The sequence below is a fragment of the Zonotrichia albicollis genome, chromosome 33, assembly GCF_047830755.1.
Source record: "Zonotrichia albicollis isolate bZonAlb1 chromosome 33, bZonAlb1.hap1, whole genome shotgun sequence".
Classification (NCBI taxonomy): Eukaryota; Metazoa; Chordata; class Aves; order Passeriformes; family Passerellidae; genus Zonotrichia; species Zonotrichia albicollis.
This window is the reverse complement of record NC_133851.1, coordinates 2,662,227-2,679,491: the sequence shown is the minus strand read 5'-3', so window position 1 is coordinate 2,679,491 and position 17,265 is coordinate 2,662,227. Positions and strand designations below refer to the sequence as shown.

General features: G+C 65.0%; 2 protein-coding genes across 2 annotated transcripts in view; both read left to right on the top strand.

Annotated features, from left to right (window-relative positions):
- The first annotated feature begins 7,267 nt into the window (after positions 1-7,267).
- LOC141726131 (tubulin alpha-1A chain) lies at positions 7,268-11,339 on the top strand. The gene is made up of 4 exons (XM_074530515.1): positions 7,268-7,428; positions 8,962-9,184; positions 9,280-9,428; positions 10,180-11,339. Exons 1-4 carry the CDS (start codon positions 7,426-7,428, stop codon positions 11,158-11,160), a joined length of 1,356 nt encoding a protein of 451 aa, XP_074386616.1. The 5' UTR covers positions 7,268-7,425; the 3' UTR covers positions 11,161-11,339.
- Positions 11,340-14,403: 3,064 nt separating this feature from the next.
- LOC141726270 (tubulin alpha-1B chain-like) overlaps positions 14,404-17,265 on the top strand; it is a 4,294-nt gene continuing 1,432 nt past the window's right edge. Inside the window, exons 1-3 of the mRNA XM_074530992.1 lie at positions 14,404-14,565; positions 16,045-16,267; positions 16,363-16,511. Coding sequence (XP_074387093.1) covers positions 14,419-14,565; positions 16,045-16,267; positions 16,363-16,511 — 519 coding nt within the window. The 5' untranslated portion in view covers positions 14,404-14,418. The remainder of the gene's footprint in view (positions 14,566-16,044; positions 16,268-16,362; positions 16,512-17,265) is intronic.

Below are 17,265 nucleotides of genomic sequence, written 5' to 3'. Positions count from 1 at the left end.
TCAGTGTGCTCAGCTCTGGGGGTACCACGGACACAGAGGGTGCTCAGTTCTGGGGGTCCCATCCTGGCCCCCTGCACTGCTCGGTGCCATTCATGCACCAGCACCTCCCACGAGCCCAGAATTGGGATTATTCCCAGTGCCCACCATTCCCAGTGCCCTCCAGCCATGGATCACACACAGGGACAGTGACACTTCAGCCCCTTCCCCAGGGGGCTGCTCATCACTTCGGGGGGGTTTTGGACCCCACGGAACGTGGATTGCTCCCTTCTCCAGCAGCCCTTGCACAACCCCGGCCTGTCCCGGTTCCTGAGCTCCCAGCTCCACCCGGGCCAGAGCAAACTCCGCTGACCGCGAGGACTTTCCCCGTGCCAGCCGCTCCCGGTTGCGCCCGGGCCACGCTGGAATCTGCCCCCCCCACGCCGTGACTCACACCCACGCGTGTCCCGGCCAGCACAGCCACGAGAGGGGGGCACAGGGGGTGCCCCCAACCCCCTCTCGGCCTGTTCCTCTCCTGTCGGGACAAGCTGAGTCCCCAGTGGGAGCCCAGGACTCGCAGTGCCACCCGGCGTGTCCCCACTCATTCAGCAGGGAATTGGGGTGAGTGGAACCCCCCCCGGGGCAGCGACCCCCGGTTTTGGGGGATAAACGCACCCCCAGCACGAGCCCGAGCTCGGCAGCCCCACGAGGCGTCCGGAACACGCGCGGGGCTCCCAACGCCTCCAGAGCTCGGCCCCACGTCCTGCAGGGGACTTGGGGGGCCCGGCACGCCCCCACCCCTCAGCCCCCCTCACTGCTCAGGGGGGTCCCGAACTCTCGGGGGTCTCACCCCGCACGGAGCCCCCCAGGACCCCCGAAGGCCCCCAACCCTCACCATGGCCGCTCGCTGCCCGAACCGTTACGGAGCCGTCGAGGAGGGAGGCGGGGGTTGCCCCGTAGGGCCCCCGAGTTTAACCCCAGGGGGCGTGGTCTGTGAGGGGGCGGGGACAGGGGGAGGAGCCAATGGGAGTTCGCCCCGCCCCTCCGAGCACGCGGGGCTCTGGACACGCCCCCTCCGCCCCGCCTCGATTCTGATTGGCCGGTTCGAATGTGGGTGGTGACGTCAGCTGAGCGGAATGCGGTGGGCGGGAGGCGCGGAGGGGGCGTGGCCTAATGTGGAAGTGGGCGTGGCTATGGGCGGGGAGGAGGATTGGGGTCCCAAGGGTTGGGGGGGTGGCTGGGCGGGCAGACAGGGGGGAATTGGGGGGGTCAGAGGGGTCGGAAGGCGTTAGGGGCGGCGGAATATTGGGGTGGGGGCATTAAGAGGGCTTTAGAGGCTGGGCCTTTAGGGGGTGCTTTAGGGTCGGGGGCTTTAAGGGCAGCTTTAGGGGCGGGGGGCTTTAGGGGCTTTAGGGGCAGCTTTAGGGGCAGCTTTAGGGGCGGGGGGCTTTAAGGGCAGCTTTAGGGGCGGGAGGCTTTAGGGGGACTTTAGGGTCGGGGGGCTTTGCGGTATTGGGGCAGGGGGCTTTAGGAGGTGCCCTAGGGGTGGGGGGCTTTAGGGGGACTTTAGGGTCGGGGGGCTTTGTGGTATTGGGGCGGGGGGCTTTAGGGGCAGGGGGCTTTAGGGGGACATTAGGGTCGGGGGGCTTTGTGGTATTGGGGCGGGGGGCTTTAGAGGCGGGGCCTTTAGGGGGTGCTTTAGGGTCGGGGGCTTTAAGGGCAGCTTTAGGGGCGGGGGGCTTTAGGGGCGGGGGGCTTTGCGGTATTGGGGCGGGGGGCTCAGACGGCGGCACGATGGGTCCCTGAACCCCCCGCAGCGCCCCAGCCCCGCTGGGTTGGAGATCTCGGGGGTCCCAAATCCCTCCCCGCGCCCCCCTCCCCATCGCGGTGCCGTTCCCGTGGGAAGCCCCGCGGGCTCCCGGCGCGCCGGCTCCTGTGCCCGCCGCCGCCGCCGCCCTGCCCCGTGCCAGCCCCGGGGCTGCTCCCGGGGGAAGCCACGCGGGGCAGGTCCGGTGGGGCAGGACGGACGGGGCCGGGGGAACATCTCACACCCACCCCCGGGGGGCAGAGCCCTGTCCCGCCCTGCCTCCCCCGCTCCGGGGTGGTTTGGAGCGGGTTAGGAGTGGCCACAGAGGGGTTTGGGACAGCATAGGGACATTGGGGTTGGCACCGAGACGGAATTACAGAGCCCACGCTGCCCGGTGTCCTGCCAAACTCTGGGCGCCCCTCACAGCCTGGGCACCTCAGTGTCATGTCCCCCCCACGCACTAAGCACTCTCAGTGTCCCCCTCGAGTCACTCCCAGTGCCCCGTCCCCGCCACAATGTCCCCCCCGGTCACTCCCAGTGTCCCCTCCCACCCTCAGTGCCCCCCCCCCAGTCACTCCCAGTGTCCCCTCCCAGTCTGGGCACTTCAGTGTCCCCCCCCACTCACTGAGCACTCTCAGTGTCCCCTCCGGTCACTCCCAGTGTCCTCCTAGTGTCCCCCCAGTCACTTCCAGTGTCCCCTCCCAGCCTCAATGTCCCCCCCAGTCACTCCCAGTGTCCCCCTTCCCCCCTCCAGTCACTCCCAGTGTCCCCCCCCCGGTCACTCCCAGTGTCCCCTCCCACCCTCAGTGCCCCCCCCCCCCCAGTCACTCCCAGTGTCCCCTCCCAGCCTGGGCACCTCAGTGTCCCCTCCCCTCCCCGAGCCCCCGGTGTCCCCCCGCTCCCTGGGCACATCCCCGCAGCTGGCACACGCCCAGAGCCGGGGTGCCCCTTGTGTCCCCCCACTCGTGATCCCCCGGTGCCCTCCGAGCCCCCCCAAGCCGGTCCCGGTGCCCTGCTGGGGGTCAGGGGGTGCTTTGGGGAGACCCTTCCCAGAGCGGGGTCTGTCCCAGCTCACCCCCACCCCTCCGCCGCCCCGCTCCTTTCTTCGCGGCTTTGCCGCATTGCGGAACCGCCCCGCACGCAGGCGGTGCCGCAGCCCCCTCCCCACGGGCAGCGCGCCCGCAGCCCCCCGCACCCTACGGCTGCTCCCTGCACCCCACGGCTGCTCCCCTGCACCCCACGGCTGCTCCATCACACCCCACGGCTGCTCCCTGCACCCCACAGCTGCTGCATCGCACCCCACGGCTGCTCCATTGCACCCCACGGCAGCTCCATCACACCCCACGGCTGATCCCTGCACCCCACCGCTGCTCCATCCCACCCCACGGCTGCTCCCTGCACCCCACAGCTGCTGCATCGCACCCCACGGCTGCTCCATTGCACCCCACGGCAGCTCCATCACACCCCACGGCTGCTCCCCTGCACCCTACGGCTGCTCCCCTGCACCCCACAGCTGCTGCATCGCACCCCACGGTTGCTCCATCACACCCCACAGCTGCTGTATCACACTCCACGGCTGCTCCCTGCACCCCACGGCTGATCCCCGCACCCCACGGCTGCTCCCTGCACCCCACGGCTGCTCCCTGCACCCCACGGTTGCTCCATCACACCCCACGGCTGCTCCCTGCACCCCACGGCTGCTCCATCACACCCTACGGCTGCTCCATTGCACCCCACGGCTGCTCCCTGCACCCCACGGCTGCTCCATTGCACCCCACGGCTGCTCCCTGCACCCCACGGCTGCTCCCTGCACCCCACGGCTGATCCCCGCACCCCACGGCTGCTCCCTGCACCCCACAGCTGCTGCATCGCACCCCACGGCTGCTCCCTGCACCCCACGGCAGCTCCATCACACCCCACGGCTGATCCCTGCACCCCACGGCTGCTCCATCACACCCCACGGATGCTCCCCCTGCCCCTGGCAGTGCCCATCCCCGTCGGGACAGATTGTCCCTTTTGTTGTGGCTCCGGGAGGGGGCACCGGGACACGCAGGCTGCGAGAACATCGGTGCCACCTCCCTGCCTCCTCCCACAGGCAATGAATGCCCTGCTGCCCCCCAAGACCGCGGCTGGAGGGGTTTTCCCTGTGCCCTCCGGGTGGGGCAGGGGTGGGTGCCACCCCTCCGAGGGTTTCCAGCCCCTCTGTGCCACCCTGGGCCAGCCGGGGGGCAGAGGGACCCCTCCACCAGAGCACCCCCCTCCTCCCCGAACTGCGCTGTCTCTCCATGTGAATGAATCTGTCATATCGATGGACGGACAGACAGACAGAGCTGGGTTCTGCGGGGAAAACAGGCTAAAAATAGCGGCAGCCTGTGTCTGGGTTGTCAGCCCCGAGCCACACAGCTCCTGATGGGGCTGAGACCCTTCGATCCCCGGGGACAGCCGTGTCCCAGCCGTGTGGGGTTCGAGGTCACCGATTTGGGATCCTCGGGAAGGGCCCAGACTGGGGGAGGGTGGGAATCTCAGCCGTGCCAAGGGCAGGAGTCCAGCAGTGGGAAATCAGCCCACGCACGGTGAGACGCCAGCTCTGGGAGCCCCCGAGCCTCCCAGCCCCAGTGGGGACAGCCATGGGGACACTGTGCACACAGGGGTGGCCCCGGGGGGGTTCAGGTTCCGTCCCACCCAGTGGCACCACGGGGGTGGCCATGGAAGGGGGAGGACAGCAACCGTCACCAGGAGCCACCACGTTGCTACCAACAGTCAACAGAGCACGGAGAATGGAAGCACAGGAGGGGGGGGGGATGGGAGCTGTGCCAGACCCCCCCCATGCTGGCACTCAGCAGGGCTGGGTACTGGGGGGGCACAGGGATGGTGACATCCACGGCAGGGTGGGCACTGAGGGACCCCAGGGCCTGGGGACCCCCACTTGGCAAGGCAGAGCGGTGGGGGTCCTGAGGATGGTGCCCCGTCCTCAAGGTCAGGAACTGGGGGTCCCAAAGGTGGTGCCCCACCCTCAGGGTCAAGCTCTGGGGGTCCCAAGATTGTGCCCCACCCTCAGGGTCAGGCCGTGGGGGTCCCAGGCACGGTGCCCCACCCTCAGAGTCAGGAACTGGGGGGTCCCAAAGATGGTGCCCCATGCTCAGGGTCAGGTCCTATGGGTACCAAGGATGGTGGGGTGAGGAACTGGGGGTTCCAAGGATGGTGCCCCACCCTCAGAGTCAAGCTCTGAGGGTCCCAAGATTGTGCCCCAACCTCAGGGTCAGGCACTGCGAGTCCCAGGGACAGTGGGGTGAGGCAGTGGGGGTCCCAAAGACGGTACCCCACCCTTAGGATCGGGCACTGGGGGTCCCAAGGATGGTGCCCCATATTCAGGGTGAGGCACTGGGGGTCCCAGGGATGGTTCCCCACCCTTAGGGTCAGGCATTGGGGGTCCCAAGGACAGTGGGGGTCCCAGGAATGGTTTCCTCACCATGGTGATGAGGCCAGGGAGTGAGTGGTGAGAGTGGTGAGAACTCGGCCTTGTCTCCTGCCTGCAACCCCCCGCCCACCAGGCCCTAGGATGGATGTTGGGGAAGGGGGATGTGAGGGGGGGTCCCCACCCTGTCTCCTAGCAACCGGTCTCCTAGCAACCGCACCGGTTGCCTGGCAGCAGTCGGTGCAGGACGTGTGGCCGTCCATACCCAAGGAGATGGGGGGGGGGGGGGCTGGGGGGCACCAGGGGGGCTGCAGCACCCGGTGCCCCTCACCCTACACCCCACATCACCCACAGGGCTGAGCCGCCCCTGCCCCATGAGGCACATCCCGCCCTCAGCCCCGGGGCAATGGGTGGGTGGGGTTTAGAGAGTGGTCCCCGAGGCAGGGGGGTGCTGTGAGCCCCCCAAAACCCCCGTTTGGGGACACGATGGGGACACCCTGACAGGCGCCACACTGGTGTTGAGCACTTGGGACTGTAAGAGAACAAAGGCAGGAGGCATTTCCCATGCAGGGATGGACCTACAGCGGGGTCAGGGCTGGGGGCCGAGCTGCTTTGGGGTCAGGGTGCCCCAAACCAGCCCCAAACCAGCCATTTGCAGTGGGGACCAGCCTGGTGGCAGGCAAATCTCCTGGGTTTTGTCTACTCAGCAAAGCCGGGGCCATCCGCTCCTTTGTTCTGGTGGGCGATGCCCAAATCCCATCCCCTCTTTGTTTGTTTGCAGCTCTGCAGCCCCAGCAGAACCCCAAAACCAGGGTGCCCCAGGGGCATGGGGCTGGCACTGGGGACACTGGGATGGCACTGGGGACACTGGGCTGGCTGTGGGGACACGGGGATGGTGGTGGGGACAACAGGGACACGGCAACTTTGGATCTGCCCAGAAATCTGCATAATTTGGGAAACACCAGGGAAAAAAACCAACAGGGATTTCTCAGCCTGGGGGGCATCCTGGCAGCTCCACCTGCAGCAGCTGAGGATGTGGGGATGGTGTGGGGTCACCCATCTGCAGGGACCGAGCCCCCAGCTCCCCCTGGTTTGGGGAACAAACCCCCCCAGCCTCTGTGGGCTTTGCAAGAACAAACTGGGGAGGGGGGGAACGCCCCCCCAGGAGTGGGAAACCGCAGGGCTGTGGGGCTGGTGGCTCGGGGGGGCTGCAGCAGATGGAAGGGTGGCCAAGGGACGCGTGTCCCGGTGTCCCAGCTGTGTCCCCAGCACCACCAGCTGCCGCACAGCAGCTGCTGCTCTTCCCGAGCCCCCCAGCCCTAAACTGCCCTGGGGGCTTTTGTCGCCTGTGTCCTCCCGCTGTCCCTCACCCCCTCCCGGCCCTGCTCGTCCCCAGCTGCCCGGGGGACGGCTCTTTGTCCCCCGGCTGGGCCCCGCGGCGCTGGTTCCCACTGCCCGAGCAGACAAAGAGGCGCTGGGAGGGCTGGGCACGGCGCGGGGCCATGGCAGGGACACGGCTGAGAACCAGGGCACTGTGGCACGGCCAGGGATGGGGACAGTGCCCCTGGGCATGGGCACAGGGATGGGGACAGTGGCACTGAGGATGGGGACCAGGGCGTGGTTGGCCGGGAATGGGGGCCAGAGCGTGACAAGGGAGGGGAACAACGGGGACAGGGACCGGGGTGTGGCCGGGGATAACCGGGAGCTCGGCGGAGGGCTGCATCCCCGGGGATGGGGACCAGGGCGTGGTTCTACCCCGTGTCCCGGGAGCCCCGGCACCAAGAGACCCGTTCCGGGCAGTGGGAGAGAACGGGAAAAATGGGAAGAACGGGGGCAAAAAGGGGCCGTGGGGGGATGGGGGACCGTGGGATGGGGACCCGAGCGTGACCGCTGGCTCAGCCAAGCCCGGGCACCGGGGCGTGGCAGGGACGGTGCCAAGGACACAGCCGGGGCCCCTCCGGCGGCGGGGCCGGGCCGTGGCCGCCGCAGCCCCCGGGCCCCCCCTCCCGCACCGCCCGGCCTTTGTCTGCGGCTGCGGGGGGGCATTACCTCATTGCGGGCCGCCAATGGGCGCCTCTGCCGCCCGCGCCGCCGCCCCCCCGGCCCCGCCGCCCGCCCCGCCCCTCCGCCGCTATAAAGCCCCGCAGCGAGCCCCGCGCTCCGCCGCGCCTCTTACATCGACCGCCTCAGCGTCGGGCTGTGAGACCGCCCCGGACCGACCGCCGCCATGGTGAGGGGGTGCGGGGGGGGGGGGGGTCGGGATTTTTGTCTCTAATGCCACGATCCCTGTTCCCTTGTCCCCCCGTTCCCGCCCGCCCCGTGGTTTTCCTTTCCCCGGTGCCAATCCCCACCCTCCCGTCGTAGTCTCCGGTTTTCATCCCCCACCCCGGCCGGCCCCCGTCTTGCCGTTTTCTCTGGTTCCCAACCCCCTCCTGATCTCCATTCCCAAGGGCTTCTCGTCCGCCCTTCCCAGGATGAGCCCTCGGCGCCGGGACTCCCCCCGCACCGGGCGTGGCTCCCGTTACACCGAGTAAAATGTGTCGCCCGCCCGGGACCCAGCCCCGAGTGTAGCTCCTGTTAAACGGGCCTGGAAGGGTCTTCCTGCCTCCCCCGGGACCCCCGAACCCGCAGCGGGCGTGGCTCCCGTTAAACCGGGCAGGATGAGACCTCCGGGACTCGGCACTGAGCTTCCATAGGGCGTGGCTCCCGTTAAACCGGGCAGGATGAGACCCCCGGGACTCGGCACTGAGCTTCCATAGGGCGTGGCTCCCGTTAAACCGGGCTGGATGGATCCCTGGCGCTGATCCACGGTACCGCACCGGGCGTGGTTCTCATTAAACCGGGCAAGATGAGACCCCCGGGACCGAGCCCTGAGCCTGCACCGGGCGTGGCTCCCGTTAAACCGGGCAGGGTGAAACCCCGAGACGCGGTTAAACCCGACAGGATGGCTGCCGGTACCGAGCCCGAAGCAGACGTGGCTCCCGTTAAACCGGGCAGGATGGGTCCCCGGAGCTAAGCCCGTACTGGGCGTGGCGCCGCATGAAAGGGGCAGAATCGGGACCCCATCTTTCGGTACCGAGCCACCGTCCGTCCCTGGGCGTGGCTCCCGTTAAACTGGGCAGGACCGACCCCCTTCCCCCCCCAGCCCCGGTGCTGAGCCCTCAGCCTGCGCTGGGCGTGGCCCCGATATAAAGAAGGAAAAAGAGTCCCTGGTGAGGGGTGGGCAGGGCGGAATGGGTCTCCCCAGTACTGAGCACCCCATCCCGCACCAGGAATCGAAGCACGGCAGGATGGGACCCCCCAGTCCCGCTCTGGGCGTGGCATTGCTTCGATCGGGACCCGGGTGGGCAGGAGGAGCCCACGGTGCTGAGCCACGCTGGGGCTTTGCTGGGTCTCATCGGGGCAGGTTCTGAGCCACCCTCGAGCCTTGCTGGGTCCCATCAGGGCAGGGTGGGGCAGGATGGCAACCCCGGGGCTCCTGTCTCACCTTGGGCGCAGCCCCAGTCCCTCCGGGCAGGATGAGCCACAAGTGCTGAGCTCGCCATCCCCCACAGGCGGGGTGCCAGCAGGGATGGGCACAGGACAGGATGGCACCCCTGCATTGGGGGCACCCCCAGACCCAGAACAATGGGTGTGTCCGGGCAGGATCTGACCCCATCCAGCCATGGGAAGGGACCCCTCCCAGCGCAGTGAAAGCGCTGGGCTGGTGCCACAGCTGGGGAGGGGGACAAAAGGGGTGACCCGGATTCGTGTGCCCCCGCAGCGCGAGTGCATCTCCATCCACGTGGGCCAAGCGGGCGTGCAGATCGGCAATGCGTGCTGGGAGCTGTACTGCCTGGAGCACGGCATCCAGCCCGACGGGCAGATGCCCAGCGACAAGACCATCGGCGGGGGGGACGACTCGTTCAACACCTTCTTCAGCGAGACGGGCGCCGGCAAGCACGTGCCCCGGGCCGTGTTCGTGGACCTGGAGCCCACGGTGATCGGTGAGCGCGCGGGGGGCGGCCGGCGGGCGGGCGGGGCGGGGCGGGCGCTGGCGGCGGGCGCTGGCTGCTAACGGGGCCCGGGGCTGTCCCCGCAGACGAGGTGCGCACGGGCACGTACCGGCAGCTCTTCCACCCCGAGCAGCTGATCACGGGCAAGGAGGATGCGGCCAACAACTACGCCCGCGGGCACTACACCATCGGCAAGGAGATCATCGACCTGGTGCTCGACCGCATCCGCAAGCTGGTAGGGGCGCTGGGGGGTGCAGGTGGCGGGCGAGGACAAAGCCTCCATTCTGTCTCGCTCTCCCTTGCAGACTCGCTGGGCTGGGTTTAGATTTAATTTATTAATTAATGTTAATCCTGTTGTGCAGTGGCTGCCATTGGCCGGCAGCGGGACGCGGCGCAGCTGGAGCTGGAGCGGCTCCACAGCGCCGCAGCCCCCGGGCGCTGCCGGTGCTGAGCTCGGCAATTCCCTCTTTGTTCCCACTTGGCTCCTGACGTGGCCGAGTCCAGCTGCGTGTGCTGGGGACGGGCAGCCCCAAACCGGTCCCTTCCAGAGTCATGTGGCCGTGATAGTTCACAGTCAAACTTGTCTCCGTTCTGCTGCTGAGCCAGTGGCAGTTCTGCCCTTTGAGGTGCCCCTGGGCACTGCCTCACCCCAGAGGCCAAGCAGCTTCCCTGGGTGATTCACCGTGAGTCAGTGGGTAACACATGGAGTCAGTGTGACCCTGTCTCTCATCCTGCTGACTCTGGCTCTGCTGCTGGAAAGCCCCCAAATGTCCTGGTGGGGCCACGGAGAGGAAGGAGTAAACATGGCCCTCTTTGTCTCTACAGAGTGTCCCCAACTCCCTGCAGGACGGGGTCCCTTTCCGTGGACCTGGTGGGAAGGTCCTGAGATCCTGGGAGGAAAATTTTCCTTCCAGGGCAAGTCAGTAGCAGCTGAAGTTCAGAATTCCTGACATTTTGGTCTTGTTTTCTTCTTCCCAACCTCTCAGGCTGACCAGTGCACAGGGCTGCAGGGCTTCCTGGTGTTCCACAGCTTTGGCGGTGGCACCGGCTCTGGCTTCACCTCCCTGCTCATGGAGCGCCTCTCTGTCGACTACGGCAAGAAGTCCAAGCTGGAGTTCTCCATCTACCCAGCCCCGCAAGTGTCCACAGCCGTGGTGGAGCCCTACAACTCCATCCTGACCACCCACACCACCCTGGAGCACTCCGACTGCGCCTTCATGGTGGACAACGAGGCCATCTACGACATCTGCCGCCGCAACCTGGACATCGAGCGCCCCACCTACACCAACCTCAACAGGTTGATAGGCCAGATTGTGTCCTCCATCACGGCCTCTCTGCGCTTTGACGGAGCCCTGAACGTCGACCTGACAGAATTCCAGACCAACCTGGTGCCCTACCCCCGCATCCACTTCCCTCTGGCCACCTACGCCCCGGTTATCTCTGCTGAGAAGGCTTATCACGAGCAGCTCTCGGTGGCTGAGATCACCAACGCCTGTTTTGAGCCGGCCAACCAGATGGTCAAGTGTGACCCTCGGCACGGCAAGTACATGGCGTGCTGCCTGCTGTACCGCGGGGACGTGGTGCCCAAGGATGTCAACGCCGCCATCGCCACCATCAAGACCAAGCGCACCATCCAGTTTGTGGACTGGTGTCCCACTGGTTTCAAGGTTGGCATCAACTACCAGCCACCCACGGTGGTGCCCGGGGGCGACCTGGCCAAGGTGCAGAGGGCTGTGTGCATGCTGAGCAACACCACGGCCATCGCCGAGGCCTGGGCCCGCCTGGACCACAAGTTTGACCTGATGTACGCCAAGAGGGCCTTTGTGCACTGGTACGTGGGGGAGGGCATGGAGGAGGGCGAGTTCTCGGAGGCCCGTGAGGATATGGCAGCCCTGGAGAAGGATTATGAGGAGGTGGGGGTGGATTCTGTGGAAGGGGAGGGAGAGGAGGAAGGGGAGGAATACTAAAGTCACGAGGGTGCTGCTGGAACAGGGAACATAAATTAGTTGAAGACCCCGCGGGGTCTGTAGCAGTGTGTGCGCCGCGCTCTGTCCTGTCAATGGTCTGTGCTTCAATGGAAAAAAAGTCTGTGATGGACCCACCCGTCCTCTCCTGTGGGTCTGAATAAAAAGCATTCCCTGTCTTACCCTGCCTCTGGTGTCTTCACTCCCTGTGGCAACGTCCCTGCCTGGCTTTGATGCTGTCCCCACCAGCACATGACACGGCCCTGCAGTCCCTGTCCTCACCCAGGGTCTCCACCCTGTCCCTGAGCGTGTGCTGGGGGTTTTGGGGTGCTGAGTCCTCCCAAACCCATGCTCCTTCCTCATCCTGGTGGGCTCAGTGTTGTGCCCCCACCCCAAAGGCTGGGGAAGGGGAGAGGGTTGGATATTTTAGTACCAGGGATCAAGTGAGTACATTGGGCGTTTTAACTCCTCAGGGTGGGCTGGAGATGCCTGAAGCCCCCCCCGTTTAACAGAAGTCTTTGGTATCTCTGTTACCTCCTCATCCTGGGCTGGGGAGGGGCTGCATTGCCCTGGGGATGGGGAGGGGAAGCTCTGCCCACCACGGGTGGGAGTGCTGGGGATGAGGCTTCCTTTCATCCAATGTGTTTTTAGTTCCTCTGGCTCTTTCAGGGATGAGGAATTGGCCCTGTTGGTCCCAGCCACTGGGGGGGAGGGGAAAATGTCATTTCAGCCCCCTGGAATGGGGGGAGCCTCTTCACCCTCCCTCTCTTTTCACCTCTTGAATGGGGGGAGCCTCTTCACCCTCCCTTTCCTCTCCTTTCACCCTGACCCTCACGGCTCCGCGCAGGGATAAATAATGAAGGGGAAGCTGAATGCAAGAGTGAAACTTGAGAGGGTGATGCAGCTGGGGAGGACCCCAGGGACCCTCATTTGTGTTCTGGGACCCTCATTTGTGTCCTGCAGCCCTCCCTCCTCTGCACTCTGAGCTCGGGCTAAGCCTTGATGAGCAGCACCACAGCCAAGCTCCTGAGTCCAGCAGCTCCCGGGAATTTGTGTTGTCAAACCAATTCCTTGATTCTAAGGACCGGCCTTGGGAAGTAATTTTTTTTCTGAAGGACAACCCAAGTGTGACAACGTGTTTGCTGTCCAGCTTTCAGAGGAAGATACAAATTGTAGCCTGGATACAAAAGACTAAAAAGCCAACATTTACAGTGTTAAAACCAGTGTTAAAATAGTGAGACCCCCTGGGTTCAGCAGGAGAACTCTCAGGGATGGTGAACTCACAAATTTGGGATTCCTGGAGGGTGAACAGAGCTTGGGCTGATCCTCCAGAACTGGGGGCTCGACCCTTGGCCTGTTGAGAAGACACAAAGGCACTGATGTCAACACAACTCAAGGTGGATTTTTTACAGTTATTTACATCTGCACATGCTCTTCAGGTATGTGTGTGTGCAAGGGTGAATATTCTATAGCAATTGTCCCAGGAATGTAGATCTCAGATTACTTAAGTGCTTTAGATTCATAAATAAAATAGGCCTGTAAGAGTGTTACTGTTGTGCCTATAGTAAATTTTATATGAATATGTTGGTAAATTATTTAAATTAAGCTCTGGATTAAGTGCTCTTAAACCTTTAGGCTTAAACTGCTGGTCAAGCCCAGGGCTCAGTTTGGCAATGGGACAGGGGGTCCACTCTTTCCCTTCTGACTCAGTGGGAAGATCTCAATTATTATTCCATTTTATCATTATTTTCCTATCTCCAGCCTCCCTTTAATTAATTTTTGGCCAAATGTAGTTTTACACAGATCAATTTTAAATTTCAGCCCCATTTTCCTCTGTCGGCTTTCATTTCTGAGTCACAGAGGGAAGTCACCGGTGAATTTTGTGCACTTTCACTTTAACACTAAACCTGCTTTTGCTCGTTTTTTCAGCGACCCAAGACACTTCCTAACACCATTCCAGAGCTGACGTGATGCACGGGGAATTCGGGGGGGGGGTGGATGTGTGTGTGTAACAAACCCCCCCTCCACAGCACACCCATTGCACAAACAGAACCGGCACCAGCACTTCCAGCACCAAATCCCACCCGGGACCCCCAAACTGACACCGGGGTGGGAGCGGCTTAAAGGGGGGGGTGAGGGAGCAACCGGTTCTTTCCCGGTGGGACCGGAGCGGCCATGCGGACACGCGGGCAGCGAGGCAAATGGCGGGGAAGCCACGTCAGCGCTGCAATGCAGCTGCGGCGGATGCTGCAACCGAGCCAGCGCCGGTTGTTGGGCTCGGCTGCCCCGGTGACCCCGGGGTGGGGTGGGGAGGGGATGCGGAGCCCCCTTTTCTTCCCCCCCCCCCCCCCCCCCCCCCCCCAATCCAGCAGCGTGTGCTGCCGAAGTGGCCGCTGGGTTTTCCGCAAAGCTCTTGGCAAAACAGGAAGGGGATTATTGGGTGCAAATAGCTCCGCGGATTAAGTGAGGGCTGGGGATGGCGCCCCCCCCCATCCCATCCCATCCCCCCGGTGCTCTCCGTGGCACGGAGCTGCTCCATGTTGGGGGGGCACGGTGGGACGCCCCCCGTTTTATGGCACTCACGGTGGTGCCGCCGACATGGCCGAGACAAACCCCACCCTGAAAAACGGGGTCCATCCTCCCCCTCACCCCAAAATGTGCGAACCCCGCGGGTGGGCCCGGACCCCCCCAGGGGTACAGATGGGCCGGGGGGTGCTGAGTGGGGGGGCTGCTCAGGCTGCAGATGGTCTGGGAGGGACCCCCGGGGTGCAAATAATCCTGTGGGGGGTGGGGGGGACGGGGGGCGAGCGGTGCAGATGGGGCAGGGATAGGATGGGGGGGGGAGGGTCCGCCCGGAGAAGCCGATTAACAACGCGGGGACGGCGGGGAACGACACCGGGCGCGGCAGCACGTGCGGCCGCCGCTCCCCCCCACCCCCGCTCCATGTCGCAGTTTTCCTCCGCAGCGGAGCCGCACCGGGCGGGAGGGGCGGCGGAAGAGGGGGGGGGGGGGGACGGGCGGGAACGGCTGTGCCCCCCCATTCTACGCCCCAAACGCGTTATCGGGGGGGCAGAGCACCATAGGCGGGTCAGACCCCCCCGTACCCCGCTCTCCAAGCTGTGGGGGGGTGGAGGGGGCTGCATCCCCACGGCGGGAGGGTCCCCGTTTCTACCCCCCCCAAAAAGCCCCGCAGCGCGGAGGGCGGAGGAGGCGGAGCGCGCCACTCGTCTCAGCCAATCAGCGATGTGATGGCATTGATAGATGGCTTTTGCGGCCAATAGGAGCGCGGGGCGGGGGCGCTCGGCCCGCCCCCCGGGCCGGTATATAGGGGGGCGCCCGGGGGCGGCGGTAGCTGGTACTTGCGTCGATTCCTTGCTTGTCGGGACGAGTAACCGAGCTGCAGCCATGGTGAGGGGAAGGGGCTGCAGAAACACGGGAGATGGGCCCGGGGCATGGAGGGGGAGAGGAGGAGCGTGGATGGGTCTGGGGGTGCGGGGGATTGGGAGAATGGGTGCGGAGGGGAAATGAGGAGAGGAGGGGGAAGGAGTGGCGCGGGGGGGGAGATTTCGGGGCAGGGGAATAAAGCAAAGGGGTAAAAGGGTGGGGGGCGCCGTGTCGGGAAGTTGGGAGGGGATGGGGTGTACGGATGAGGACGTGGGTGGGTAGAGGAGGGGATGGGGGTGTTGAGCAGGGATGGAGAATGAGGTCCTTTATGGAGGGAGTATCTCTTGGGGGGGGGGGTCACGGCGCTCTTGCGGTGGTCGCACGTGGTCTCCGGTAGCCCACCGCTGGGGGCGGGGCCAGCCCGACCGTTACCGTTCCCGCGCGCGGGAAGGCGCGCGGCGGGGGCACAGCCCCGCCCCTCGCCCTGGGCACAGCCCCGCCCCCCCATACCCACCCTTCCCCCCTAAATCCATCCTAAACCCACCCCCCCCACAACCTCACTCTGCCCCGAAACACGAAATTCCATTTTTCCCCCCCACCCGAGCCGGTGATCCCCATCCCCCTCCATGGCTAATGGGGGTCACCCTCCTCTCCAGACCCCCCCAAACCACGGGCTCGCCCCGGCCCGGGTGGGAGGAACGCGGGGAGCAGGTGGGGAATGTGCAGGGAGCGGCCGGGAATGTGCGCGACCCTCCGGGGGTGACGCCACCGGCCCATCCCCGCCGATTCGGGTCAGCTGCTGCAGTCCCTGCCCCACTGCTGCTGCTGCGCTCAGCTTCCTCTTCCTCCTCCTCCTCCCGACCTCGCCCTGCCCGGCTGGAAAATGTCCTCCCCGGGCGCCATTTGGGAGCAGATGGTGGCAGCTGCGGGGTGGTGGCATCCCCACAGGTGGCTGCGGTCTGTTCCCAAGCACGGATGTCACCCCACAGATCGTCCTCGGATCTTGGGTGGCCCCAGCAGAGCTCAGCCACTCGTTGGGGTGTCACTAGGGCATAAGTGGGGTTTGGGGGTGCTGAGCTTGAGGCCCTGTGAGATGTCTTCATCCCACCGAAGGCAGGGTCGTAGCTGCCGGAAGGGGCAAGATGGGATCCCCGGAGCTGAGCACACTGAGATGTTCCCTGAGATGTGGGGGTGTCCCTGTCCCTGCATAGGGGGGTTCAGTGTCCCTGTCCTCAATAGGAGACTGGGAATAGGGGGGAGCAGCATTAACCCTGAGGAACCCCAACTCGCGGCTCTGTGGGGTGTGTAGGGTGAAGGGCACCAACTGGTGCAGGGTCTCAGCTCCTGGGGAAGGGGCAGCAGGATGGCACCCCCAAAGCTGAGCACAACGGGAGCAACTGGGGCAGGATCTGCCCCCATCCAGCCTTGAGGAGGGACCCTTCCCAGCCCGGTGGGTGCTGAGGGGGGACAAAAGGGGTGACCCGGATTCGTGTGCCCCCGCAGCGCGAGTGCATCTCCATCCACGTGGGCCAAGCGGGCGTGCAGATCGGCAATGCGTGCTGGGAGCTGTACTGCCTGGAGCACGGCATCCAGCCCGACGGGCAGATGCCCAGCGACAAGACCATCGGCGGGGGGGACGACTCGTTCAACACCTTCTTCAGCGAGACGGGCGCCGGCAAGCACGTGCCCCGGGCCGTGTTCGTGGACCTGGAGCCCACGGTGATCGGTGAGCGCGCGGGGGGGCGGCCGGCGGGCGGGCGGGGCGGGGCGGGCGCTGGCGGCGGGCGCTGGCTGCTAACGGGGCCCGGGCTGTCCCCGCAGACGAGGTGCGCACGGGCACGTACCGGCAGCTCTTCCACCCCGAGCAGCTGATCACGGGCAAGGAGGATGCGGCCAACAACTACGCCCGCGGGCACTACACCATCGGCAAGGAGATCATCGACCTGGTGCTCGACCGCATCCGCAAGCTGGTAGGGGCGCTGGGGGGTCCCGTGGGGTGGGTTTGTCCCTGCGGGGGATGTGGGGACAAAGGGAAGCTTGGGGTGTGCCTGGGCAGCTCCTTCTCAGCCCATCAGCACTTTGGGGCAGAGAGTGGGGTTGTGCCAGGAGAGACTTCAAACCTTCCTGGTGGGACCTGTTGTGCCTCCAGGATCTGGATGGATTTGTTGTGTCAGCCTGCAGCACATCCTGGCTCCCTATGGGGTCTGGATGCTCTCAGTGATCAGGATCAGCCCCTTGCCTTCCCCTTGACCTGAATCCCTTTATTCAGGGCTCTGCAACCCCACCAGCACAGGTTGTTCGCCTTGAGCTTGGCATGTTCCAGGGGTGTGATGGGGCTTGTGGGATTCTGTGTCATTTCAATCCCTGGAAAAACCTTATTTTACCCCATTTTAAGGTCATGTGAGGTTTCTCCTTGATCTGGATGCTGATCCTGCTTGACCAACTGCTTATGAGCAGCTGTGCCGAGTATTTAACTCTTGCTGGGGCAGCTCTCGTGGATTGCCCCTTCCCCAAGCAGATTGCCAGGGTCATAGGAGGCAGCAGCTGAAGGGAGGGGGCTGGAAGGGGGGGTCCCTTCTCCTGAGGGCAGGTCATGCTGGATCACAGGGTGCTGTGGCTGGAAGTGGAATGGACAGCGGTGCCCCAAAATTCTGAGATCCTTGTGGCAAATAATGTGTCTTCCTGGGCAAGTCAGCAACTTAATTAACAGCTGAAGTTCAGAAT